This window comes from Platichthys flesus, chromosome 17 (assembly GCF_949316205.1).
Source record: "Platichthys flesus chromosome 17, fPlaFle2.1, whole genome shotgun sequence".
Lineage (NCBI taxonomy): Eukaryota > Metazoa > Chordata > Actinopteri > Pleuronectiformes > Pleuronectidae > Platichthys > Platichthys flesus.
This window is the reverse complement of record NC_084961.1, coordinates 9,483,396-9,508,963: the sequence shown is the minus strand read 5'-3', so window position 1 is coordinate 9,508,963 and position 25,568 is coordinate 9,483,396. Positions and strand designations below refer to the sequence as shown.

The window sequence follows — 25,568 nt, the reverse complement described above, 5'->3', positions numbered from 1 at the left end:
CTCATCAGTTTGTGGGATGGATCTTTGTTTTAAAATATTTATTAGCTAAGGCCCAAGCCAGGAAAACGTCTATCTTTGTACTTTCTGCTCTGTGTGTACGTGTTCACCCAGACATGTGACGTGTCGAGACGCAGTCAGGCATCACCTCCTCCCAAACCGATAACTCTCTGTGTTGAGCATCAGCATGCAGAAACAATCATTCCTTGGTCTGTGTTCAGGTATTTGCCAACGTAATGAAAAGGACACATCCATAGTCTGTATTTGGCTTCAGGAGACTTTGAAGTCTTTTTCCACCTATTTACCCCCCCCCCCCCCCCCCCCCCCCGCTGCAGCCCATCCAACTTCATTTCTCTGAGAGGAAATCAAAACAGGAATGCGGTGCCCTGCTTCATTGTCTTTCTTTTTGATCAGGTTTACTGCCTCGTGCATCTCATTTTAAAGTGCATTTTAAAAGCCTAGAGTTTTCAAACAAATGTGCTGCAGCTGAAGTACAGTCCCTGATCTGAGGAGCTGTTTTTGCTGTTGAAACACGTCAGGCAGGCTTTCAGATTTTGTCTCATGGTTTGTCTCATGGTTTTATCTCCCTCTGCATATTCCCTTTACTATAAACTACTTTAATCGTGAGTGAACCAGATAATGCCGACGCTATCTAAATCATCTGTCATTCTGAGTGATGGCCATTCTGACCTTTCTCCGAGGCTGAGCTCAGCTCGTCGGGTCAGAGACTGTGTTATCGCAGCTTTTTCAACTTTCCGTGACTTCTCTTCTTTTCTTTTTCGTCTTCCATCAGCCGACTGACACCAAACTGGATTAATTAGAAATTGTCTGCTTTTGCTACCAACAGCTGCTCCAAAGTAAATAATTCCAAAGAATTATCATCCAATCTATCACTGCCTCTCGATCCTCCAGTTGTCACAGCAGTCATTATTATTGTTATTAATTGTGTGGTGCAGTGATCGTGAACATATGTGTGTGGGATGCTCTATTCTCGAAAGGCTGTTGGAATTCATACCTCCGCTGGCCCCTTACCTCCCGGGCTCGGTCCCTCGCCAGCTTTCACTTTTCTCCTTCACTATTTGTCATCTATCTTTTGTTATCTCGCCATTAGGTTCACTCTCTTCACTTCACTCTCTCTCTCTCTCTCTCTCTCTCTCTCTCTCTCTCTCTCTCTCTCTCTCTCTCTCTCTCTCTCTTCTCCTCTGTCAGATTTGTGGCATGCATGAGCAGATGCACACATGAGCATATGTCAGCAGCACAAAAGCCTGACTCTGCATTCAGGGAATTTTTCCTTCTCTGCTACCTGGAGGGAGAACAAAGGTGCAGAGCTGAGCGGTGCATGCCATGTGAGGGCAGCTCTGCTCGCTGCTCACATAGAAAAAGACTATAATATGACCTTTTGACGTCCGCGTTTGGCCCCAGTCATAAAACTAAGATGGTCATGGGTATTTGCAGATGAGAAAATGACATAACAGAGATGAGGGATGGGAAATATTTTATGGAACTCTAAACAAAAAACAAAATACACCTGCTAACTGAAAAGTATTCAAACAAATATTAAGTTAAATAAGAATAAATGCTGAGGGAAATCTTGATGCTGAAATAAATAAGAAATATAAAACTAAGCATTTTTGGAAAATACCATAATTAACCTGTTTTGTGTGCGTATGTTGTCTGTTTCCTTGATTCCAGCTTTTATGCTAAGCTAATTAGCTACGTCCAATGTATTTACCTTGCAGATATAGCAGTTTAGTGGCGTCTTCTCATTCTCACTCACACCAGGGAAAGGCTATCAGGTTAGAATCCCTCTGCAATATTGTCAATATTGTTAAAGTTAATCTCTGGTTGACAACCATACCCAACAATTAGGGGATTGTGTTGCAGCTCATTCAGCTTTGTAAACCTTTGCAAACTACTCGCTAAACACTGCAAATGAAGAACGAGGTTTGGAATTATATGATTTAGGGAGGGGTATTTGCACATTAACATTTGGGTTGCTGTGGCTCAGGAGCAGGTGTTCCACTAAGTGTGATCGAAAAAGTGCTCAATTAGAAGCTATATATGTATGTGTGTGAAACTTTAACTTTAAAGCACTTTGAGTGGTCTACAAGACTTGAAAAGTGCTATATAAATACAGTGGAAATTATATGGTTTATTATATAAATATTTAATGTTTTGATTGATGTATACTTGAGTTTTATTGCTATTGATGATGATATCAGTTTCAATCATGTTGGAACGGTTAGTATAATTTCCTGGCCTCCTGCATCTTTCCTATCTTTACAACAAGTATCATTATCCTATAAGTCTTGGACTGGGGCTGTTGATGTTCTCCATGTGTAACTGAAATAATGAAAACGTGGTGATGATGTAGGTGGCAACTCATCAATCCGAGATTCATGAAACAAGGTCTAATCTGATTTCCCGAGCTTTTTCTGGCTCACGGTTTGCTTTTGTGGTTGATTACAGACCCTGTGTTATGATTTCATTATCATAAATCGTGAGTATGGCACCATATGCACATTTTTCCATATTAAAAAATGGAGGGCTGTGTATTTTGGGCCCCTGCTGAGGCGAGTGCACAGATTAGAGCTAATACTTTTCATCTGGCAGAAGAGCAGATGATCTTTTTATTGGCTAGTCACACTGTCTGGACAGGGATGGGAGAACCAGAGATCAGACTGGACAGGGATTCGTTCGTGAATCCCTGATATTAGTGCATCACATTATTAGATATTTCAGCTAGTAGCTCCCGTTATACTGAAGAAGGCAGTGTCTTCGCCTGTGTTGACATCCGCAGTCAGTTTTTTATTGTGCCTTGATTTCTCAGACTGCCAAAAAACCCAGTGCGTTTAGAATTTCAGTCCCTTCAGTCCTTTTCCTGTACCTGTGATAATAAGTTTCTCTCCAGGTGTCTGACACGAGGAGAGTCGGGGGTGGCATGAAATGACTGTGGGATGGATTTGTCCATTAAAGCAAGCTGAGCTAAAACCTGTGGCTGTCTTTCTGTCTACTCTCTTTGTTTACCTCCCTCCTGACTCATTTTTTCTTTTTAATTCATAACCGTCTGCATACAAAGCATACACTCACTCTTTCCCTGCAGTAAGGGAGCCTCTGTAACACTTACTTTTCTTTCGCTAGAATATTGCAGCTTTTAGGTGAAACTGAAGTGATCTTATTATTAAAACAGTGAGTCATTTAAGTTTTGTAAGGCTCACTTAGTAACAGAGCACTCACACCTACAACACTTACTCAGACCCCCAACCAATACCAAAAGACCATGCCTGTTTCTAAAAATATCAAATGACGTTAGCTGGATTTTCATATATATATAGTTTAATTTATTTTCTTTGTAATAAAGCTTAACTGCTACATATCCTTATGCAACCTATAGAGGAATAATCCCATTGTGAACATCTGGGAGAGGAGTAAGCTGAATCAACAACGAACCGCAGGCTTTACTCAAGGGTCTTGCCCGAAAGTGCAGGCCTGTTTTAGAGCTGAGGCACCCGTACTGAAGTCATTTGTTTTCAGAGGGCGACACTGACAACACCCGAGCCTCACCAAAGCCCTTTCCACAGCCTCAATATGCCACTCACTAGGCTGTCGCAGACACTTTCTTGGATCCTCACTGACAAAAAATGGTGGAAGGATGTTATATTAGCTGCAGTGCCATGCACGAAGGGTGCTAGTTTCTTCCCCAGTGGGCTGCCAAGTAAGACATGCCTGCTTGACTCTGACTCGAGAAAGAAAAATTAGATCATGACCAGGTATTTCACTGTAATTCAATATTTATGGAACATTTACTGCATGAGCAAAACCTGAGAAAGGGCAGGAATGGGCACTCGTGGCATCGAAGCAGGATTTTAATGGGAGACAGTTGTGTCGGTGCATGAAGGTATATAGGCCCTAAGATTGGTGTATATACACCTGAAGATAGTGCATATAGGTAGTATGTATAGAGTCACTAAGATAGTGTATATATAGGCCCTGAGGTAGTATGTATATAGGTCCAAATATAGTTTGCATTTAGCCCCCAATTTGGGTGTATATAGACCCTAATATAGTGTGTATATATGTCCTAAAATCGCATAGATAGATAGGCCCTAAGATATTGGACCTAGGATAACATAGACCCTTAAGTATTATGTATATAGGCCATAACATAGTGTATACAAAGGCCCTAAGATAGTGTATATGAACTAGGTCCTCAGTTAATGTGTAAAAAGGCCCCAAGATAATGTGTGTATAGCCCCAAAATAGTGTGTAAGTAGGGCCCAAAATCATATGTATATTGTCCCTAAGACAATGTGTATATAGGCCCTAATCTGTTGTGCATATAGGCCCTAAGATAATGGGAAATATACGCTAAAATATAAATCTATAGACTATAGATGATATAGGGCCAAAGATAGTGTGTTTGAGATGTATCTTTCATTATCATGTTCTACATGTACAATATTACTTTTATTTTTTCATGGCCAATATCTTTACCTCCATTATTGTACCATATCATTTATACCAAGAGAAATATTACGTTCATTATCATGTGCAAGTCTTAAAATGTCTACTACTTGTTTTTCTCCTATTGATTTAGTCTATTGTGTAGCTTCCCATGTCTTTGGAACTTATCTTACTTGTATTGTTATATATTTAAACAATGGTCCTAACTTGATATTTTCAAACTTAACTTATTGCAACTTTGGGGAATGATCTGGCACAAGAACTTCTTCAACGTTAATAAAGTTTTATCTCATCTTATCCAAGCTAGATTAGAACACTCCCTGATTCTGGGCTTTTAGATGAGCAGCGGACATTAAATCACTTGCAGGTGAATGTAGTTTATCCTCCTCTGTGCATCAGCGCCATCTTGCGAACCGATATTTTCATTCTTAGGAAGTGACGTCGTCCGAAGTTTCAACCAATCAGCACTCGCGGCTCAGAATTCGAACGTTAGCTCGCTGAGAGTCTGCTGGCGATCGGAGAGGAAACATAGCATCTGCTGCCATTTTAAAATAAACAGCACATTTAGTTGTATTCACACATCGACACACACATGCTGGTAAGTCGCTTTCATACAGAACGTCCTGCTGCAGCTGTCGGAGATAGACTGTCCGTGCGGTGTACGTCCACTCGCGTGCTAACTTAGCTAGCGGGTTAGCCCAGTCGCTTGTTTTGCTTCTGATCACAATGCTGCGCTGCTGATCAGCCGGACAACCCCAAACCACTTTAAACCCGAGCGGAGGCCTTGAGCCATGGTGAGGGAACGGGCCCAGAAGAAGTCCTTCCAGCAGAGTCTGGAGGACATCAAGGAGAAGATGAAGGAGAAGAGGAACAAACGGCTGGCCAGTGCCTCGGCTCCCAGCAGAGGAAGACCCAGGATCAGCCACAAAAGCAGCGGTGAGGATCAGCACGTCCCCCACTCTTAATGTGACTGAAATCAATGTATAAACCTTCATTATAATGTACTTGTAAGATGTAGGTAACATAAAGATGCTTCAAACAGCAATGAAAATACCACCAGTGGTGATGATCAGCACGTTTTCCTCAAATAACTTAACCTAAATCAAAATATGTGTTCATTGTACTGTACTTGGTGTTGTGACGATTATGGTATCGCGCCTCAATCAAACACATGACCTTGTTATTGTGTTGACTCCCAGGGGCTATGTCCACAAACACCATCCTGATCGGTGTCCAGGAGAACAACAAGTCGCTGGCCGTGGCCCTGCAGTCTGAAAAGGACAAAGTGAGACAAGCCAACGCACTGATCCTGCAGCTGAAGCGAGAGCAGCAGGCGCTGTTCCTTCACCTGCTGCTACTCAAGAGGAAGCTCAAGGAGCGGGAAGCCCTGATGGCGTGCGCTTCGGAGGTACCTGTCGCCTCCACTTGCCCATGATTCACATTGGAGACCGATACTGGGTTTCACTTAAACATTTTATGAATGGATAATTTTCTGTCTTTTCAGACAAAAGCTGCAAACATCTCAGTTGAACGTCAGCACCACAGGAATTCAGCAAGGTAACTTTAAAATGCAAAGTTCATGTCAGGAAAGTTTTTTAATCAAAAACTTTATCCTGAGTCCTCTGACTGAAAATATGTTACTTTTTGATTTTCAGGAGAAAGAGGACAAGCGAGAACCTTGATGAGCCCGTTGAGTGCAAAGCTTCACCAATAAGTGCAGGTATACAAACACATACGCTATTATTCCTGGTCAAACTCGGACAGTAGTCACAATAGTCAACTCATTATCAGCTGTGAAAAGATTAATTTGTTCTCAGGTTACCAAATTACTTCAAATATAATCTGTTCTCTGGATTTTCAGACAGTTATACAAAAGCTGCTGTTTGCAGTATTTTAATAAAGTATTGCAATCGTCCGAATCCTGAAGTTGAGTCGTGTAGTATTCATGATGTTGTCTTTTTCTTCACAGAGCCTCAGACCTCTGGATGTGACAAGCAGCTTACTTTGCCATCCTCGGTGGTTGTACGGCGTGGGCACACCGACAGGAGAAACAACCGGAGGTCTGAGCGTGTGCAGGGACAGAGGTTGTTGAATGGGGGCGACTCCACAGCAGGGTTAGAGGCTTTAATAGCAAGTCCTATTCAGGCTGAGGATAAAAATTCAAATCAGCCGCTGCCAGCACTGGAATCAGAACTCGCAGATCTCATTGACGCTGAAGAGTTTCAGCACTCTACCCCTGAACAAGTCCCACTTAAAAAAAGCAACCAAAAGCAGCCCAACAGGAAACAAGCCCAGCAGCAGCTCCGCCCCAAACCAGAGGCGCCTGCACAGAAAGCTGAGAGAGGCCGCAGACCAGAACGCGCCCAGTTAAAGAAGCCATGGGACAAACCCAAACCCAGAGCCCGCTCCAAGAGTCGGGACCGTTCAGCCACACGTTCCAAAGCAGCACCTCCATCACAGGGCAACAAGCTCAACACGTCGCTGGGCTTTAATGATACGTTTGACTTTGACTGTGAAGAGACGGTGCATGTCGCGCCGTTCAGGGCGAAGCCTGAGGACAGTCAGCCGGCCACGCCAACCGGCGAAGAGGCTCCGCAAAGAGAGCAGGCCCAAACCGGTGCGTCACCTGAGGCCTCCAGACTGAATGAGTCAAGCTCGTCTTCACCATCATCTGAATCAGAGGACAGCCTTTATGTTCCTCAAAAAACCAGGAGGAGACCGACCTCACTGGGAAAGACCAAAGTGATCACCACTCGTAGAGGTCGGCCCAGAAAAAAAGAAAACATCCCTCCAAACAAGGAGATCTCTGGTGAGAGCTTAGGCATTCATTTCATATTTCTGTAAAAGCTTTGAAAGAGATGTTTAATGGTTCTAATTAAACAATTTATATCATTGCTTTGTGTTTTATAGTCTTTAGAGATGAGGACTCAAGTCCCAGGACTGCAGAGCCTGAAGAGAAAAAAGCTCATCTCTCTCACTGCCCTGATTCCAGCTTCTCTAACAGCCCGAACCCTGAGGAGATGGAACAGGAAACCCACCAAGGTGCTGAAGCATGTTCACTGCTCATGTCTGTTACACTAGTTTCATAGTGTCTGAGATCTTATGCCACAGGGAGACTGACAAAATAATCTGCTCATCATCTGCTCATCCTGTGTGGCGATAGTATTACTATATTATAAGCTATTTACCCTCAGTAAAGGACTTGCTGCTGGGCTGGGATGGGGGGACATTTTACGTAAATGTTTTTCAACGTGTTATTGTCAGAGAAACATGGCTGTTTTCTTTATTAATCTGACATAAGAACAAAAATGTCAGGGGTAAGAAAATTGAGTGATTTAGGGGCTTGACTTTTTTTTGTGAGTGTTCATTTGTTTTAAAGGTGAATATGTTTGTTTGCCAGAGCCTCACAGGGAGATGGTGGAGGAGGATTGTTTGCTGGCTGTCAGCCCTCTGGTTGAAGCTGAGATGATGAGAATAGACAACGTCCTGCACAACTTCAGAGATTCCACCAGCGACGCTCCTCCTCTCCTAACTCATCTAACACCTCAGCGGATCAAGACGTGCAAGAGACGTAAGCTTATTCGCCAATGAGTGTGTGTAAACATGGAACATCCATCTTTATATACAGTCACTGCTCCTTTCCCAAACCTGCTTGTTATCTCTTCTCTATGCATCGTCTCTACTGCACTCTGTTCACGGGTGTAAGCACAGAAAAACACACAACTTCTGTTTCCTTTTCTCTTTCCTGTGTCACATCTTCCTTCACATTTCCACAGGTGGGCTTGGTGTAAGGACAGCAGGGCGGGGCTTGAGTCTGTGTGATGTGACCAATATGTCCCCTGCAGCCTACCGCAAGTACCCGTCTGATGGCAGATGCTCCACTCCTGTCCCCGCTCGCAAGCGGCGCTGCACCATGGTGGTGGACTACAAGGAGCCCTCGCTGAACGGGTAGGTTTGCATCTTAAAGCCCCTCTTGCTGTAAAATGTTCATACTGTACGAAAACTCAAATACATCCCATCCTAACAGGAAACTTCGGCGGGGAGACAAGTTCACAGACCTGCAGTTCCTCCGTTCTCCTATATTCAAGGGGAAGACTGACAGCAGGTCAGTGCAGAACCCGAGGAGCTCCGTGAGCGGCAAGCAGCCGTTTGAGAAATACAACGAGTCGTTTGTCGGCTGCCGCTGAAAGCAGGGACCTGGTTTTCAAGTGTTCGCTGGAATTGTCAGTTTTTAAGTGCTGTCATAGAGTTTGATTTTCATTTGCAAGGTCCTTTTTGTTTTCGTGATTTGCGTGATATTATACTGTGAACAGTTTAAGATTGATTTCCCTTAACTTTTCATTGTTTCATACTTTTAACTTAATTTTCTTGTCTTTTCTTTGAGTCTTTCCCCTCCTCTACTTCTTCATTTCCCGAAGACCAGATTTTTTAAATGTTATACCATTTTACCTAAACCAGTATGAGCTGAACTGAATATGAGCTTGTATCAGTGTCTTTTAATAAATTGTATCTACCCTGCATCTATATGTCTTTCTTTTAAGAATTGGGGGGGGGCTGCTGGAGCCAATTCCAGCCGAACCTGGCCGACAGGCTGGGTAAAATCCATTACTCTATAATACAACAATAACTAATAATTTCATGATTTGCTCATTTACATAATACACAATTATATTATCAGCGTCATTCAAATGAGAGGTTAGAAAACTGAATTCACATTTAAACTTGTTTAGGTTGAACTCAAAGCTGTATCAATTGTTTGTTAAATCTTGGCCATTGCAATTTTTTTTTTTACCTTGATTTATCTTATTCTGTTGGTATAACCGTTTCTCTTGATTGCAGCTGAAAAGTTTCTAAATAGTTAAAAAAAAAGCTGGGTCTGATTTACCAAGAAATCCAGACTCATTGTGACCTCTGTCCTCTGAAATCCAATCGCTTAATCTGAGTCAGTGAAGATTTGTGCTAAATCTTAAATGATTCTCAGAGGCATTCTTAAGATAACGCATTGAGGAGGGTTACAGTGACCTTGACCTTTCACCTCCAAAACCCAACCAGGTCTTACTCATGGCCAAGTGAATATTTATACCAAATCTGACTAAATTCCCTCAAGGTGTTCTTCAGACATCTTTATCACCAGATTGTCACATGGAGTTGCCGGCACTGAGGCATAGACTTGATGTGAATGAGTTGAATCACCACAGACGCTGAATTGGCCTCACCTCTTTTATTCAGTCTATAAAATAGGCTAATACTATCTCATTAAAACCAGTTGTAGAAAGAGCATGAAGAATTTTTTTATCCAGACATAATACAAAACGTATTTACCTAAAGTTTGAAAAGTACAAACACCTTTTTACAAAACAGCAAAACTACATAGTATTGCACAATCTGCTCATTTATCTCCAAAGTATAAAGTTATCAATCTCCATCTGCAGGGCAAAAATAAAGAGAGAATAAATTAACCTTCTCTAAAGCATTTCCTTTTTAAATTACAGCACATAAATAACAATAAACTCTAGTTAATTAAATTAGTCCTTAGTCAGCGGTAATTTCTATGCCAAACAATTTTTTTTAAGAGGATTATTTTTATGTTTACTAATACTTGGAAAAATAAAAGTGCATTTCGATAGTCACACTGCCCTAGGTGGCTTATACAAAAAAGATTATTTAGTTTTAGTTCTTCAAACAGAAAATATATGTTATATACACATTTCAAATATACAATGGGAATAAGTGCTTTAAAATAATTAAAATCTGTACAAAGTTAAAGTAGGTATTCCTCTTTTGGCAGGATGAACTCATCAGAGTCAAACTTTGACCTCATTAATGGCGCGCACGATTCCACAGACAGGAAAATCTGATCTCCCAGTCGCAGCCCTCGAAGGTAGCACCTGTGCGTAATGATGTAACACACAGTAGATGTGACATATCTACCTGAGTCCACTGAGAGGAGGAGGAGGAGGCAGGGAGATGAAGGGATGAAAGAAAAGAAAGCGGAGACGGAGAGAGACAAAGTCAGAAAGATGAGCGGGGACTCTCCAATCAGCCGTCACTCTGTGTTGCCTCTCAAAGTCTTCCCACACAAACAGAAGCTCCCTGCCCCCCTCAATATGTCTTCCTCTCACTCCTTCCTCTCTCCTCTCTCCACCCGGGACCCTGGGATATGTGATGAAATATGAAGACACACGTTTTCTTGTCATGTTTCATGGCAGCGACAGTCTCACGGGTCGTCAGTGAGGCCGTCCCTCGCGGCCTATCTTTCAGTGTAAATATCAGTCTAAGCTACCGATTCAGGATCTTTGCCTGCATGCATCAAACATTAAAGAGTGCTGATCTGAGACCAGTGTGCACCTTTTACATCAAAATATGTCTCTGGAACCCGACAGCTCCGGAGTCAGTAGTCCCGCTCCTGGCTTGTCTTCACACACGGCTGTCATCTGCATCACTTAGAACCTGGACCACAGAGGCCTTGTGTCATTCTTTGTGGAGGTGAAGAGAAACTCCTCCTCCTCCTCCTCCTCCTCCTCCTTCCTCCTCTCTTCTACTTCTCGATGAGGCCTGCCTCTTTAATCTTGGTGTAGAAGAACTTCTCCAGTAGGTTGGCGCACTTGTAGTACTCGCTCTCCGGAGGGTTGTACTCTCGACAGTTAGTGAAGATGCGCTGCATGTCGGCCATGAACAGCTTCCGCGTGGTGTAGTACCTGCTCTTCAGGCGCTCGCTCATTGTCTTCAGATCTGTGAGCAGAAGGTGAAGTTGAATGTGAAATGAGATTTTTTTTCATCATACACTCTCAGTAATTGATTAAGTGCACAAATGAATATAGAGCTCTTGTCACCACCTCCTCTAGGGATGTTCTGTTTGTTTGTTGGTTTGTCTATTTCTTCGATGTCATGTGATTACATACCCATGGGGAAGCGGATCACTTGATAGTACCCAGGTGCCTCTGTTTTCTTCACAGGTTCCATGAACGGCCAAGCGTTCGGGTGACTCTATGACATGAAGACGAGTGATGTTAGGGACAAAAGAGATGTGTGTGTGTTATATACGTTGTCTGTGCTGTGCGTGTGTACGTGTGTGCGATTGTCCCTCACCTTCACATGTTGAAGGATGGTCTTCAGAGTGCTGTACAGCTGATCAGGATCCTTCAGTTCCTTCCTGGAGGACAATAAATGCAGAATGCAAAAACATTCCATCACCATAGTAATCGTAACAAATAATGGTATTATAAGTATAATGTAAGTATAAAGAAAACAGTGTTGAAAATACCATAATACAATACTTGGAGGAAGTGATGTTTGCCTATAGTGGGATTAATATACAATTATCATATTGTATTGCACATTATTGTCTTGTATACATTGCTAGCTTATCGTATCACATTGCATCGTATCGCTTTGAATCATATCACATTTTATTTTAGCTTATGGCACCGTATCACATTGTATCGTATCATACTTTATCCTATCATATATTGTATAACATCATAATGTATCGTATCATATTGTATCTCATTGTATCGAAGAGTCTGTAACACCTATCATTGCTGTCTGTATCCTTGCTGACCGAAGAGATTTAATAATACGCCTGCTAACTGATCTTCGGTCCTTAATTTAGAAGTCTTGCTTCATGCCAACGTGGGGAAAACATCAGCCAAGTCATTTGGTGAAGCAATGCAGAGGCACAGTGCTCAGAAGTTCTCACAGAAGAGTCATACTTACCCTTTGCCCACTGGTTTCCAGCCAGTTTCACCTGTTAATAAAATTATACCAAAATTAGCACCATCTAAAATGCTAAAAATAAAATAATGCCATACACTGTGAATACGGTTAGTATGAGTAACGTACGTATGCCCGGAATGCTTTCTATTGGAATCTGCCGAACTCCTTCCTTAAAACAGGAAAGTCCGGGATAGACTTTTCTGATCGCAGCCTGTTTCCTCTCTATCAGTTTCTTAATGATCTGACAGAAAGAGACACACGAGGGAGGAATCAAAGATGGTCAGTGTAGGAACAGAGAGAAGAAAAGATTTGAAAAGTTTCTGAGTTTTCATTTAAAAATTCAAACACCCACACACACCTCTTTCTGCTTCTTGATGATAACGGAGAACTCCGTGTAGGGGATGCTGGGGTTAAGTTCACAGCCCATGAGGGTGGCTCCCTCGTAGTCCTTGATGTAGCCCACATACTTGGCCTTGGGAACTTTGATGTCCTTTGAGAAACCCTGAGATGGAGGAGGAGACATGTTTTCTGGCAGCAGTTCATACAGGGCCCAGCAGCCTCTGCCAAACTGATCCCATTTTAAAAAACACACGTGTTGTGGAACACGAAAGTGCATGGACAGATTTTCACTTAACGTGGTGTTCATATAACTTGGAGGGGGTTTCTCCAAATAGTTCACTTTTGGAGCGGATCGGTCAGGGGTCAAATGTCAAGGAAAAAGAAAATCACAACATTTTTCCAAGATATCCCCATAAATATAGGAGTAGAGGGAAAATCTAAAGCTTATATTGATTGATCATCATATGTTCTCCAGCTTCTAAGGATCATTCATCATTGATGCTTGTTTTTCATCATTACGTACATAGTAGTTTATTTCTCCACTTCTCCACTTTCTCCACTTTCTCCACTTTAGATGCTTTTGTTTTACAGAGGGAAGACGTATGTGAGGGACTGGGGAGGACGACAAGAACGTCCTGTGGCCAGAGCAGCTGTAATTTAAGAAGCATGTACTGAGCAAATGAATGCGCTCCGCATGTTACCTGTTTCTTGAAGTAGCCGATGGCGTACTCATCAGCATAAGTGAGGAAGTTGAGGATTTCATGCTTGATGTGATATTCCTTCAGGTGGTTCATCAGATGGGTTCCGTATCCCTGCAGCCACACAGCCACAGACAGAGGTTAAAAACAGATCAACTAGAGACTGTGGTTTCGATCGGGGCTGAGAAGCCGGAGCCGCTCTCACCTTGACCTGCTCGTTGGAGGTGACGGCACAGAACACGATCTCTGTGAAGCCCTGCGACGGAAACATGCGGAAGCAGATCCCTCCGATCACGCGGCCGTCCTTGATCAGCGACAGCGTCTTGTGCTTCCTGTCATTGACAACATGCATTTCAGTCACCTCTTCAACACCCCCCCCCCACCCCCCAACTGTGATAAGTGATGATGACAAACTACGGTTCCACCCACGGATCGAACACCAGCCGCGTGATGTACTCCTTGGGCATGCGGGGGAGCTGGTGGGAGAACACGTTCTGGAGGCCCACGAGCCACATCAGGATCCGCTTGTTGGGCTTCTGGTTTAACGAGTTGCCGATGACGTGGAACTCGATCACCCCCCTGCGCTCCTCCAGACGGGCAGCTTCGTCACGTGCAGAGTGGGCTGACAGCAGGCTGGTCTGCACAGGAAGGAGAATCCTCAAATCATACATCATGATTATAACCTTTACTTCCAGCATCTGCATCCCGTGAAGAAAACATGTTTAGAAAGGTTTGAGCTGCATTGTTTTTGTTGTCTTCTTCTTCTAAAATTCTAAATTCGTATATGGTCACATGCCCACAGATCAGATTGTCACATGGACTACTCTGGTAAATATGTCATAGAAAATCTGTGTAGATTACACTACATTTTCAGTCAACTCTTTAGTTTCATCATCATGATATTTATCATCCAACTATCTGTTTCTCTCGTTTCCTTGATGTTCTGTGCCCTTACCTCAGGAATGGCAGCAGGGTCGGTGATGGTTGCCATCACCTCATTGATGAGCTCCAATGGGATGTCACCCACCGCCCGCGGCCTCTTGTTTTCCTCGTGGGGGAGGGGCTCGGTGGGTTTACGCTTCTCTCCCACTGTGACAGCACATGGGCAAAGAGGGAGGGACTTGTCATCATCAGCGCATTAAAACCCAAACAAGAAATCAACAAGCATTCGAGTTCAGCTTGTTATGGATTCATCTCCATCTGTTATGCGTGGTAGTAAAACCGATTCACAGTCAGTGTGTTTGGTGTCACTTTATGACCAGTTTTCAGTTTCATCCATTCATAGAGGCAAAGAAATCTTGTTTTAAATCAGTCAGATGATGATGATGAATATGTTGTAGATATGAAGCCATGTAGAGGTTTGACTGTAACACCTGGATTTGACTCCAACACAGTTTTCCTGGCAGGACTGACACTGCCACAGGTGGTCGGGTCCACCGACACAGGACTGGTGCTGTAGTACAACGGCCTGGCCACAGGGGGCGCGCTGATGACTGCGAAGGAATACAGAGGATGATAAAAGTTTAAAAATCAGATGTCGGCTTCAACGATGCCTCTGCACGTTTGGGTTTTGAGTGCGAGGGTGTGTGTTACCTGTGTGAATAGGAATCTGCCCCCCCGACGCTCCTGCCAAGAAGTCTTGGCTCCAGATGGGAGAGCTGTGGCTGTACACCTCCTCCTCCAGCATGGACAAGAACCTGAGCCAAAGAAAACACAGCAAAAACAGCTCAGTTAAAAAAGGTAGTCGGGTGCACACATGTGATTAGTGGTTGTTCTGGATTGTTAATTACGTGTGAGTTTGAACATAAAGCCAATTGAAATGTGCTTTACATTTCACGGTGATAAATCCCGGGAGTCGCTGTGTGTTTTCTCCTTTTTTCCTTACTTGGGAAAGTGTGTGAGAATGAGTGTGCGTTTCTCAGGTGGCAGCTTGTCCTTTTCCTGTCGGGCCTGCTCCAGCAGTTGTTTCCTCATCACGGTGAACACCGAGCGCAGCAGCGTCCTGCCGAAGATCTGCGTGGTCTCGTACCGGGGCAGGCTGTCGCAGAACTGAGGCACGTTGCAGTAGCACAGCCACCTGACAGGAGAAGCTCGGTTTAAACAGGGGACAGTATGAACAGGTGTAACGCACGATGACGGGAGGTGTGCTCGGGCTGCTACCTGGTGTAGTTGGCTTTGTATCCAGCGGCGTCGTCGGTAGGAACCCTCTGGCGTCTCTGGGAGGGCGTCTCCAGCTGCCAGTAGTTGATTTGGTTGAGGAACATCTTAGCAAGCTCCATGATTGTTTGGCGTTCCTTCGACGGCAGGTGGCTGAACTTGTACTGGACAAAATTGTTCACACCCTGTTTGTTTGGAGAAGGAGGACAAACATGAGGAAACAACGGAATCCGACTATTGATGCGCGATAGGTCAATGTGTGTGTTTACCTGCTCAATACTTGGTTTTTCAAACGGAGGACTCTCCTGTGCTTCTAACGTCGGTTTACCCATTTGGAGAATGGATTTCCTCAGCAGCTGAAAGATGAACAGAAAAGACGTACGTGTGTTTACTTGTGCACAACGGGGGTCGGGGAAAATCCTGTGTTTTGTGTGTACTTTAATACTCGAAGCAGAGGCTTACTTTGAAGAGTGAAAAGTAGACCTGCTTAGTGTCAGCATCCTCCTCTTTGTGAACACACGTGTAGAGATACTCCACGTCCAGGACGATTCCGAGAAGCCTGTTCATTTCCTCCTCGGACACGTTTTCTAGATGGGTCACGTGATCACCTGGGTGAAACGTAAAACAAGAAGTAATAACAAGATGAATAATATATCCATATAATGAGTCTCATATCATTTAGCTTATTTCCAGGTCACTCACCCAAAGTGTGAGAGCAGCTGCGACACGGCTCCTGCAGGTTGACTGTGTTGGACTGCTGGTCAGTTCGGGGGGGAGTGGGAGGGGGGTTCTGACTTTTCCAGCCATTGCACTTACAGGCTCCTTCCGCCTAAGAAGCACAGTTTACATTAGTACAAGCATAAATCCAACTTATCATAAACTAGAATAGCCCTCAGAGGAGCTCATGCCTCCTCAAAAGGCCCAACAGTCTCCTTTAAATTGAATCAAGCTGCATCAAATTGCACACGCTCGTAGAAATCAGCGACTAAATATGATAAGTTTAAATCAACAAGATCCATGAAATATTTCCTGGGAAATTGGTGAAAACTTAAAACAATTCTCTACGCCCCTGATCTGGATCCAAACAGCCAAGATTCTGAAGTGAAACTTGACCCTGGGAATTTAAAGATCAGAGATAAAGCCTTAATGACCTTTAAGGCCAAGGAGATCCTTAAAAGTCATGAATAAAATGTTTAAATCAATCCTGAGACAGACTGGGAGCCAATGTCAAAAAACAATAAAACAGGTGGGATGTGATCAAGTCACTTAGTTCTAGGTAATAACCCAAATGCTGAATTTTGTGCAGGCTGCAGTGGTATAAGGGGTTTCTAGTTAAAACAGGGAAAAGGTTGTTGCAAGAATCAAGCTGTGAGGGAATATCGTGAACGATCGTTTCTGCATCTCTGCATCCTTACGCCAAGTTGCCTGCTAATCTGTCCACACTAAACACACACAACTTCCTTTGTAGACTGTGCAACATAAGATTGACAGTCAGATGTGGTGTAGCGAGTGCAGATACACCGCTGCAGATCTCACAAGTGGAACGAGCATCGACATGTTGAGTTGTTTAAGGTATCGATCCTTCATGACTGACAGGTTGTCGCCCACTTGCGTAGTTTACCTGCTTTGTAATCACAATATTAATATTTAATGGTAAGTGGTGTGTAGTCATGTAGCACTTCAGAGTCTTGACGACCACTCAAAGCACTTCCCCGTACAGCTTATTGCCCCTCATACAGTTCATCCACGGGAAGCACTTTTTCTATGTTTGATAGTTTGGGGTTAAGCATCTTGCCCATGGACACTATGGCATTCGGATGGAATGATTGAGACCGAGATCGAACCACCGACCGCTCTACCCCCTCAGCCACAGCCTCTTCACACTCATGTTTTTGTTGTAAATGTGCCACAGCTGCATACAGTCTTTTTTACACCTTGCCAAGGCCCTCTCAAGTTAATGGAGGTTTGTTGTGACTGCTCGGGCTCAGTGGGTGGGGCGAGCCGGCCTGTCACCGGCAGCTGGAAGCGCCGCACTGCGCATGCGTTGTGAAACAACAACAAACTCCGCCTCCCTCTCGGCCACCCCCCCTCCAGCAGCTGTCACCCTGTCAAAACAAAGACCCCGTCCCTCTCTCTCTCTCTCTCTCTCTCTCTGCGGATCATATACTCTACATGAACCCCCTCAACCCCTCAAAATAAAAATCCCCTCCGCTCGGCACCGTGCGCTCACCGGCGACGCGGCGCTGAAATGTCCCCGCGGGGGAAGCCTTTACGCACGGATGCAGCCCCTGCGCGCACAGCACCGCACAGCTACTCCCAAGAACCAGCGCCAAGCCAATGTTTACGTTCACAACCCCCCACCTTGACAGAAACACAGTGTGATCGTAAAAGCAGCGGACAGTTTGCAGCTGGAGGCCCCAGCGCTGAACCCGTGCCCACGATGACGCTCTAGGTCACTTGATTTTTAATATCGCCTTCTCGGTAATTGCTTCGTGCATGCAAAATGAAAAAAAAAAAAAAAAAAAAATGAAGTGCGGCAATGGCTTCCTTTGCTGCGCTTGCATTTTGTAAACTATTGCAACCTTGCACAGGGCAGACGCTTTGTAAACAGCGAGCCCTCACACCGCTGCTAGGAGAGAGTCTGCAGGTAGATCGTACTTTGCAGGAGGAATACACGCCGAGTTTTTCCAGTTTCTTCGGCCGCGGTGAGGAGCGGAGTTGCGCCTTCTTCACGGCGATACGTGCGGATCCTCCAGCGGCGCCGGAGCCCTCCGTCCCCCCGGCTCCAGGAGCGGCCGGAACCAAGCCCGCGGCCCCGATGGCCGGCGAACCCTGCTGGATCCCGGCGCTGTCGGCCATCGTTCGCAACGAACCCCGACGGGAGCCGCGGCCCGGGGAAAATATTCGCTCAGCCGTCCGCTCTTATTCCACCAGCGGAGGATCAGACATGGCGCTCATCCTTATTTTCAATTTCTCACTGTAGGCCCATTTTCCTCCGCTAGGGGACTGAGATGGGACATACGGACCGATTCCACCCGAATTCAGTGAGGAAAGGTCACGAAATGCGAGAAAAATCTCAAGGTCAAACCAGATGGAAAAACATGTGGCTTCGTTTCCTGAGCTGGTGAATCATGTTCACTTAATGCCACACCGGGCAAATCCTAGAATTAACAACAATAACCATGTTTAATAGACAATAATATTATTTTTTTGCTTTATAACATAAATGTGTTTAATGAGAGATAACAAAAATGCAATCCCCCTAAAGGAAAAACCCATAATTTCTCATCCCATTTGGACAAATATCAGCATCAGGATTTATGAGCCATGTGCATAATTAAACAGGGTAAATGTCAGACATAATGAAGATATCAATCAGGGTTTATCAGTGTCAATTTGACAGGTAGGTCAGTGATCCATGCAAACAAACATATGTGTGTATATATATATATACACAGCCTGATTAAAATAATAAATGATCCACTTTATTTCAGTATTTATTTGGTCATTACATAACAGTACTGTAAAACGCTTGTATTTCTAGGTTTTTCTGCTGCAATTAAGTGTTCGTGGCAAAAAAACAAAACCATACAATTTACGTCCCCATTACGTGTTAATTCATAACTAATCTACTCATGAATCACCATCGATCCCTGGTTGACAGTTGTTAAAAGTTTGCTACAATATGGTCACAAGGTTACTGAGATGTTATGGTGGGGCAGACGGCTGGTTAACCAAACTGTTTTGTATCGTGTGCGACTCCTCTGGAGCTTTGAGGAGCCTCTGGAGGTTCAGATCTAACTACAGGTGGAGGAGAGCCGGACAAGGAATCGCAGCATGATACCACTACAAACCAAAACCATTAGTGAAATCCAAATAGAGTGTTATCATTTTCTTGTGAGGGAAAACAAAAAGGTACAAGACAGATGACTAAATAAATGCAATTTCATTTTTCTTCTTATAACACTACATACATTTATAAAGACCGCCACTGATTACCACTTAACCATTTGTGTGGATAAGGAACAGCAACAAAACTCCAAAGCTGTTTTTTGTTGTTTTTTTGTCCAACTGTACAGTTTTTTTTAATGATTATCTAGACAGCTCCCTAGCAAGCATTAGTCCGGTCACTGGTAAATCAAAGAAGGTAGACTACACTGCAACACCCTATTTACAGTATATTATTTATATATTTATATTTATTTATATATATTTATATCACACTGGCTGTAATAATGACAAGATATATTCATGAGCATCATTAGTGCAAGGCATGAGTAAGACAGGTCTGTAAAAAGAGTTATGAGTGTGAGTGCGTGTGTATATAACAATGATGTATAGTTGGGGGGGTAGACAAAAAAAATACAACATTAATATGTTGTGAGGTGGTACTGTAACAGACTACATGTATTTGTGTGTGCACTTATGTACAATAATGTTTAGGTCACACAGAGTTCAAAGGGGAAATTTAGATTTGTATGTGTTCGAACATAAACGGGCACGTGTGAGTAAGTCAATGGATGAGATCTGTCACCAGCCAGCCAGGCCCAGTTTGTACACAGCGACACATGACCGTGTCTAAAGCACTTCCTTATCAAGAGATGACAAATAATTAACAGTTCAAAAGGTGATTATGAAGCAAACAGACATATTGCAACCCCGTGCTCGCTACCATGACCATAGCTTTTTGCCCCTGTGCAACCCCAGCAGCCGTCCATCAATATCTACGGCACAGTAAAGTTCACCTGCGTTAACTAACTCATCCAAGGGCAGAAACCCACGAGATCCCAGTATGACCACGGAGGGGTGATCTACACAAGATTTATGAAAGGACACTGCACGAGGAGGTGGAGGGGCGGTGACACTGGCGAGTTGCTCAGAGACCCCCCTGCGCCTTGTTGTGGAGAAAGCTGGGTGTAGCAGGGGGCTCTGCTCTTCTGCACGGGTCCTGACACTTAAACTCACAGACTTAAGACTGCGAAAAATTGCACAATGCCACTGGGGACAGCTAGAAGCCGGCATGGCCCCGGAATAGAGCCTACAAGGGTGGAAGAGAATGTACACTAGTGCTACTTTGGGTTTAGTGGGGAGAGGACGTGGACAGGCAGAGGGCAGTCAGATAGAGGGAATCTAAAAGGACTACAGTCCACAGCTGTTTTTTTTTTATTCCAAATAAAGGTTTCCTCGCATTATTAATACACTCCTCTTCTCCGATTGACTTTTTGCTGGGCTGCTGCCGTTTCTCCACTTTAGGCCATGTGAGTATAGAGATATGTGCTTACACTATTCTGACTTACTTCTAGCAAAAAATTATCAAAAAATTGACAAAAACAGATGATTTGTGTTTTTGATTTTTTGTCTAAAGCTATCCAAGAAAAGGGAAGTGGTCACTTCCCACATCTACATGTTCGAAGGAAGATGATTCTATCAGTAAGAACTGATGGACGCAAAAAGCTAGATGACAGAAAGGAAGAGTGGATGGTAAGGAGGCTTCAACAGGTACCAGCAGATCCACGATGTAGGAAAAGAGAGATCAGTGTAATGGAGTTGACTTCGCTACACTGAAAAAAACGATTGGGCACATGGCATCTTTTCTCGTTTTGCCGTTCAGAGATGTGGAGATAAGAGTACAACACATTGCATTAGTAACTGCACTGGCAGTCAGGGCATCAGTCGCATTAGCTACTGCTGTACAAGTTGGTTGGAGGGAAGGCGTTCTTCACGTTAGTTACTGCAGCACGGAGCCTTGGCTGGCTGGGCGGCCTCTGTCAGGTCCACTCCCCGGGTGCGTGTGGTGTTTGGTCCTACAGCCTGGGGCTCACTCTTCGGCAATCTCTTTGCTGAAATGGAAAGAAACACTAAACTTAACAACAATAAAAAGGTATTGCAGCTTTTGTTCGGAGCAGAAGCAGTTACAAGTGTCAACTATTCTAGTATCCAAGCCTGACCTCAACCATTTATTAACAAGAAACACTTTATAGACCTTCTAGTGGGACTAACTATTTTAGTTTAGTTCAGATTACCACTCTATAAATGCACTGGCAAAATCTATGAATGAAGTTTCAAGAGTTACCCACCAATAGCCATAAATATCTCGTTCACATTCATAGAAGTCTTAGCTGATGTTTCCATGAAAAGTAAGCTGTTGTCATCTGCGTAGGACTGGGCATCCTGTTGACACAACATAAACACCATGAGTTTAACACATCTTACACACGCACACACTAATGCACTAAGAGAAACACAATTAGAGGTTGGGGGTGTCAAGACACAGCATTTTTTTCTTGTCTAACCTGGAAGTCGACAGCTCTCTTGCTGGCTAGGTCAGCTTTGTTGCCTGACAGAGCGATGACGATATTTGGGCTGGCTTGTCTCTGCAGCTCCTTCACCCAGTTCTTAGCCCGTGCAAAGGATTCCTGCAAAATACAAGAAATTGTTCCATTTGTCAATACCTTCATGCTACTGCTAGGTGTAATAGCAGCTGTATTTGAACTTGTTGTAGGGTAAGGGTTGTGCTGAATGTACGGCAACTATCATCAGTAAGAGATGAGATCATGTTGGGAAAGGTGCATGAAGGACAAGGTGGACAAACATGCCTCGTTTGTGATGTCGTAGACCACAATGGCAGCCTGTGCTCCTCTGTAATACATGGGTGCCAAGCTGTGGTAACGCTCCTGGCCTGCAGTGTCCCAGATTTCGAATTTCACTGTTGTGTCATCTAGACACACTGTTTGAGTGAGAAAGGCCGCTGCAGGGAAAGGAAAGGTTAGTCAGCATCAGGTCATCAGTATCGACACCATAGCAATTTCATGTGAAGAGAGATTGTCATTAATATATCAAAACAAATGCTGTCAATTTCCAATATGCAAGTAAAACTAACTCTCACTCTGTAGAACTAAATTTTAACCTTGGATCCCAAAACAACTATTTGAATAAAAGCAAAATAATTTTAATTAAAACATAAATTTATTCTATTACAAAACTACTATTTGCTCACCTCCTATTGTGCTCTCCTGGAATTCATGGAACTGGCCCTTGACGAAGCGAAGCACTAAGCTGGACTTTCCAACAGCTGACTCCCCCAACAGCACCAGCTTAAACTGACAGATCTTGTTCCCTGCGTTGGGCCCATTGGGTCTCGTAGCTCCTCCCCGATTGGCCATGACCAAGTCAGATCGCCTGGTGTCCTGTGTGCCAAACCTCACTATCAGGACGCCTACTGCAAGAGCCAAGAGAGGAAATTGCTTTATCAACAGCAATAAGAACGTGTTGGACATAAACGAGCATCGCAGCTCAGAGTAAATGTAACAAATAACAAATCAGCTTGAATTAAATGTGCCCCCAGCATTTTATGTTACAATAATGTTTTCACAAACACTGACAAACTTCAAGTAACACCAAAATACTCATGGTACTAGACAGTGTCCTGTTTGTTTAATATCTAATCAACAGTTACTAAAATGAACAGATTTATCTTTGTTTGATACGATGAGACAGTTACACATAAAAAAAAGATGAATCTACTTCAGGGTCAAAATCCAGACTACATTAACCTTATTGTTCTGAATACAAACACAGGCCTGAATATGTAACATGGGGCATTTCTAGAATTCTGAATAGTATTGCTGAGGATGCAATGAACAAGAATTTGTATATGATTTGAAATTTAGAGAGGGCAAGTACCCATCATCTGTTTCGAATAAATCATGTATGATTGCCATAAGGAACATTAGGCTGCACTTCACTCTAGTTAAATACGCTCTCCATTCTCTGTTAGTGATCAATCTTAAAAGTCATGTCATTCAAAAAAATCCATTCTTCAGCCCCGTTGTATCACATTTTGTAATGTTGTGCATCGTACAGGCTCATGTTTGTGTATTTAAGTCTTCATGACAAAGTGAATTCCTCCATATCCCCATTTGTAAACTTATTTTCAAATCATTTGAATGCCGCTGGTTTACTCCATCTTACGTCTTTACAACATGTAAAGCACTCACTTAAGTATAATGACGTCATTGTTGACACAGTTTATCCACATTCACGACACACACAAGAAAGCATTACTTCCCAACACAACACCGTACTTATGAATAACGTTATGCAATTGAAAAAGGAAGCCCACCACAACCACACATAGAGAAACAGCCAGCGAAGGACTTGAGACTTATCAACAATCCCTTCAGTTTCAGGAGCTACCACGAGACTTCCACCCACATGTACGAGTACATTCCATGCATTCATGCATTGCTTGCTAACTGACTTAGGAAGAAACCGCTGACTAATTTATAAACCACAAATAGCTGTTGTCCGGAGATAATCAAAACACACATCTTACACGGCAGGGAGAATTTGTCATGTGCATGATTAGTGAACTCTTATCCCCGAAACAATAACACATTACTGTAATGACTTTCAATGTGCACCCCACACCAAACTCCCTAATCCAGGGGACACATTTAAAAGAGGTCTGTCTCACATATGCTCTCAAATGCTTTAAGGCTCAGTGGTGCTTCATGGAGCTTATCAGTCACATGTTTGCTGATATTTGTTGACGGTGAGGTCACAGTTAATCATGACAATATACTGCTGCACTAAATCATACTGGGAGGCGTACACCTTGCCATGTACTGTCACCAAGCTCCACCTTTTTCCAAAGCTGTCCTATGAAACTGTGCAAATGTCCAGGTGCCTATTGTGTCCTTGTTTCACTGCTGTAACAGCAAGTGCATATATACCTACGTGGGTATATTCTAAATAACAGTGCAAAGACTGGCAAAGTCTGATCAAGTGTTGTCTGATCACCTGAGGTGCTGCTGTGTTGACAGATATCATGATGATCAAAATATTAACTCATTACAAAATAAGGGACAAGCTTGTCTAAAGGTTGAGTTTCCCAAGTCTATGAATGTGTTCGTTTGTGTGTGTGAGAAGATAATTTACGTCTGGGTAAACACAGAACTTGTGACACACAAACACACACAGAAGAACCTGCAGAGTGTAACTGCCTTTCAGGGACTCGAGTCAGAGGCTGTCAACAAACGACCGTGACGCTCACACATGATGTGGGTTTATCCGTCGTTAGTTGACTGTAAACACACTATCTCGTGTTAGCTGTAGCCTCGACTCCCTTTTCATTAGGGAGGGGTACGCCATTTTCCAAATTGTTTTGGTTGTCTAGCCCATGCTCTAGCCAGTTAGCTTCCTTTGCAGTAGCCACTCTGACGTTAGCCTCCCCACTGCACACAACGACATGCTGAGACAAATAAAAGTTACAGACAATGTTGACAAGCGAGTCAACGCATTGTTAAGGGGTCGTTGTCACGCGGGTGCGTTGTGTTGGTCGGCCAACGTCATTTAACGTGGAGTTGTCAAAACCTCAGCAAACATCAACGTTAGCCTGGTAGCATCGTTGGCATTCCACCCACTGACCTGATTCCACCCAGTTAGCCGTTAGCTACTGGAGTCAGCTGTTAGCCAGACGCACAGCTGCACACAGCAGTCAGCGTTAGCCGCATGCTAACGGCAACACGTCGACACACAGGAGGAAGAGCAGGACTCGTTCAGCTGTGACACGGGGCCTGTATCTCTGCATTCACGCAGCTACCAAACACCAGCTGCAGTCGACTAGCCACGGCGCTATGCTAACATCAGCCCACCGATGACAAGCGAGCAGAGGCTAGCTTTAGCCTGTCCGCCAGCTGGAGAGCACAACTTGTCGATTCACGTCGCGTACCTGAGAGCCAGACGATGGGGGTAACTTTCCAACGCCGCCGCTGTGGGGTTTCACGCACGGGACCAGGGACACCGCGATGAGGTGGTGCCGGTGGTGGTGGTGGGCAGGGGGGAACCGAGAAAATCAATTTCAACAACCCCGTCACGTCTCCTCCTTTTTCTTTCTTCTCGCAACTTCCCCTTAACCAAAACACAAACAAGACCTTCCGCCCCCCACGCCACGTCACACAGCGCGTCCGCCTCCAGATCTGGGACCTGCGCAGTGTCTCGTTAAACGACGTAGTGTTTGTGGCGATACTCTGTAATAACGTGTTTTTAACCGATAATCAAACTACTTAAGTATAATCGCATTATTTTGTAGGAGCACATTTAAAGGTTCGGTGGTAAAAGGGATCTATTGGCAGAGAATGTTACATTAAAAGAAAAGTGTCAAATCCGCACCTTTGAGAAAATGGGTGCGGCAAA

At 43.8% G+C, this 25,568-nt stretch overlaps 3 protein-coding genes across 8 annotated transcripts; 1 reads left to right on the top strand and 2 right to left on the bottom strand.

Annotated features, from left to right (window-relative positions):
• The first annotated feature begins 4,934 nt into the window (after window positions 1-4,934).
• sgo1 (shugoshin 1) lies at window positions 4,935-8,973 on the top strand. 2 transcript variants are annotated; one of them, XM_062409183.1, is made up of 9 exons: window positions 4,935-5,397; window positions 5,661-5,869; window positions 5,966-6,018; window positions 6,117-6,181; window positions 6,431-7,270; window positions 7,372-7,503; window positions 7,862-8,032; window positions 8,307-8,409; window positions 8,489-8,973. In XM_062409183.1, exons 1-9 carry the CDS (start codon window positions 5,253-5,255, stop codon window positions 8,646-8,648), a joined length of 1,878 nt encoding a protein of 625 aa, XP_062265167.1. In that variant the 5' UTR covers window positions 4,935-5,252; the 3' UTR covers window positions 8,649-8,973. The 2 variants fall into 2 exon arrangements, with proteins under 2 accessions (XP_062265167.1, XP_062265166.1); XM_062409182.1 differs by having other exon boundaries at window positions 8,238-8,409.
• Window positions 8,974-9,667: 694 nt separating this feature from the next.
• Window positions 9,668-18,361, bottom strand: kat2b (K(lysine) acetyltransferase 2B). Of its 5 annotated transcripts, XM_062409140.1 has the most exons (19): window positions 18,030-18,361; window positions 16,074-16,200; window positions 15,834-15,979; window positions 15,641-15,727; window positions 15,375-15,556; window positions 15,100-15,291; window positions 14,808-14,911; window positions 14,589-14,707; window positions 14,170-14,313; window positions 13,644-13,852; window positions 13,420-13,546; window positions 13,218-13,328; window positions 12,536-12,679; window positions 12,304-12,418; window positions 12,178-12,208; window positions 11,726-11,758; window positions 11,551-11,614; window positions 11,364-11,448; window positions 9,668-11,193 (listed from the first exon to the last, which is right to left on the bottom strand). In XM_062409140.1, the coding sequence occupies exons 1-19, from the start codon at window positions 18,228-18,230 to the stop codon at window positions 11,000-11,002; spliced, it is 2,415 nt and encodes an 804-aa protein (XP_062265124.1). In that variant the 5' UTR covers window positions 18,231-18,361; the 3' UTR covers window positions 9,668-10,999. The 5 variants fall into 5 exon arrangements, with proteins under 5 accessions (XP_062265124.1, XP_062265122.1, XP_062265125.1 ...); XM_062409138.1 differs by having other exon boundaries at window positions 11,551-11,758; XM_062409141.1 differs by lacking the exon at window positions 11,726-11,758.
• Window positions 18,362-18,834: 473 nt separating this feature from the next.
• LOC133971985 (ras-related protein Rab-5A) lies at window positions 18,835-25,314 on the bottom strand. The gene is made up of 6 exons (XM_062409143.1): window positions 25,105-25,314; window positions 22,369-22,590; window positions 21,968-22,119; window positions 21,665-21,787; window positions 21,449-21,542; window positions 18,835-21,211 (listed from the first exon to the last, which is right to left on the bottom strand). The coding sequence occupies exons 2-6, from the start codon at window positions 22,532-22,534 to the stop codon at window positions 21,096-21,098; spliced, it is 651 nt and encodes a 216-aa protein (XP_062265127.1). The 5' UTR covers window positions 22,535-22,590; window positions 25,105-25,314; the 3' UTR covers window positions 18,835-21,095.
• Between the last annotated feature and the right edge of the window lie 254 nt (window positions 25,315-25,568).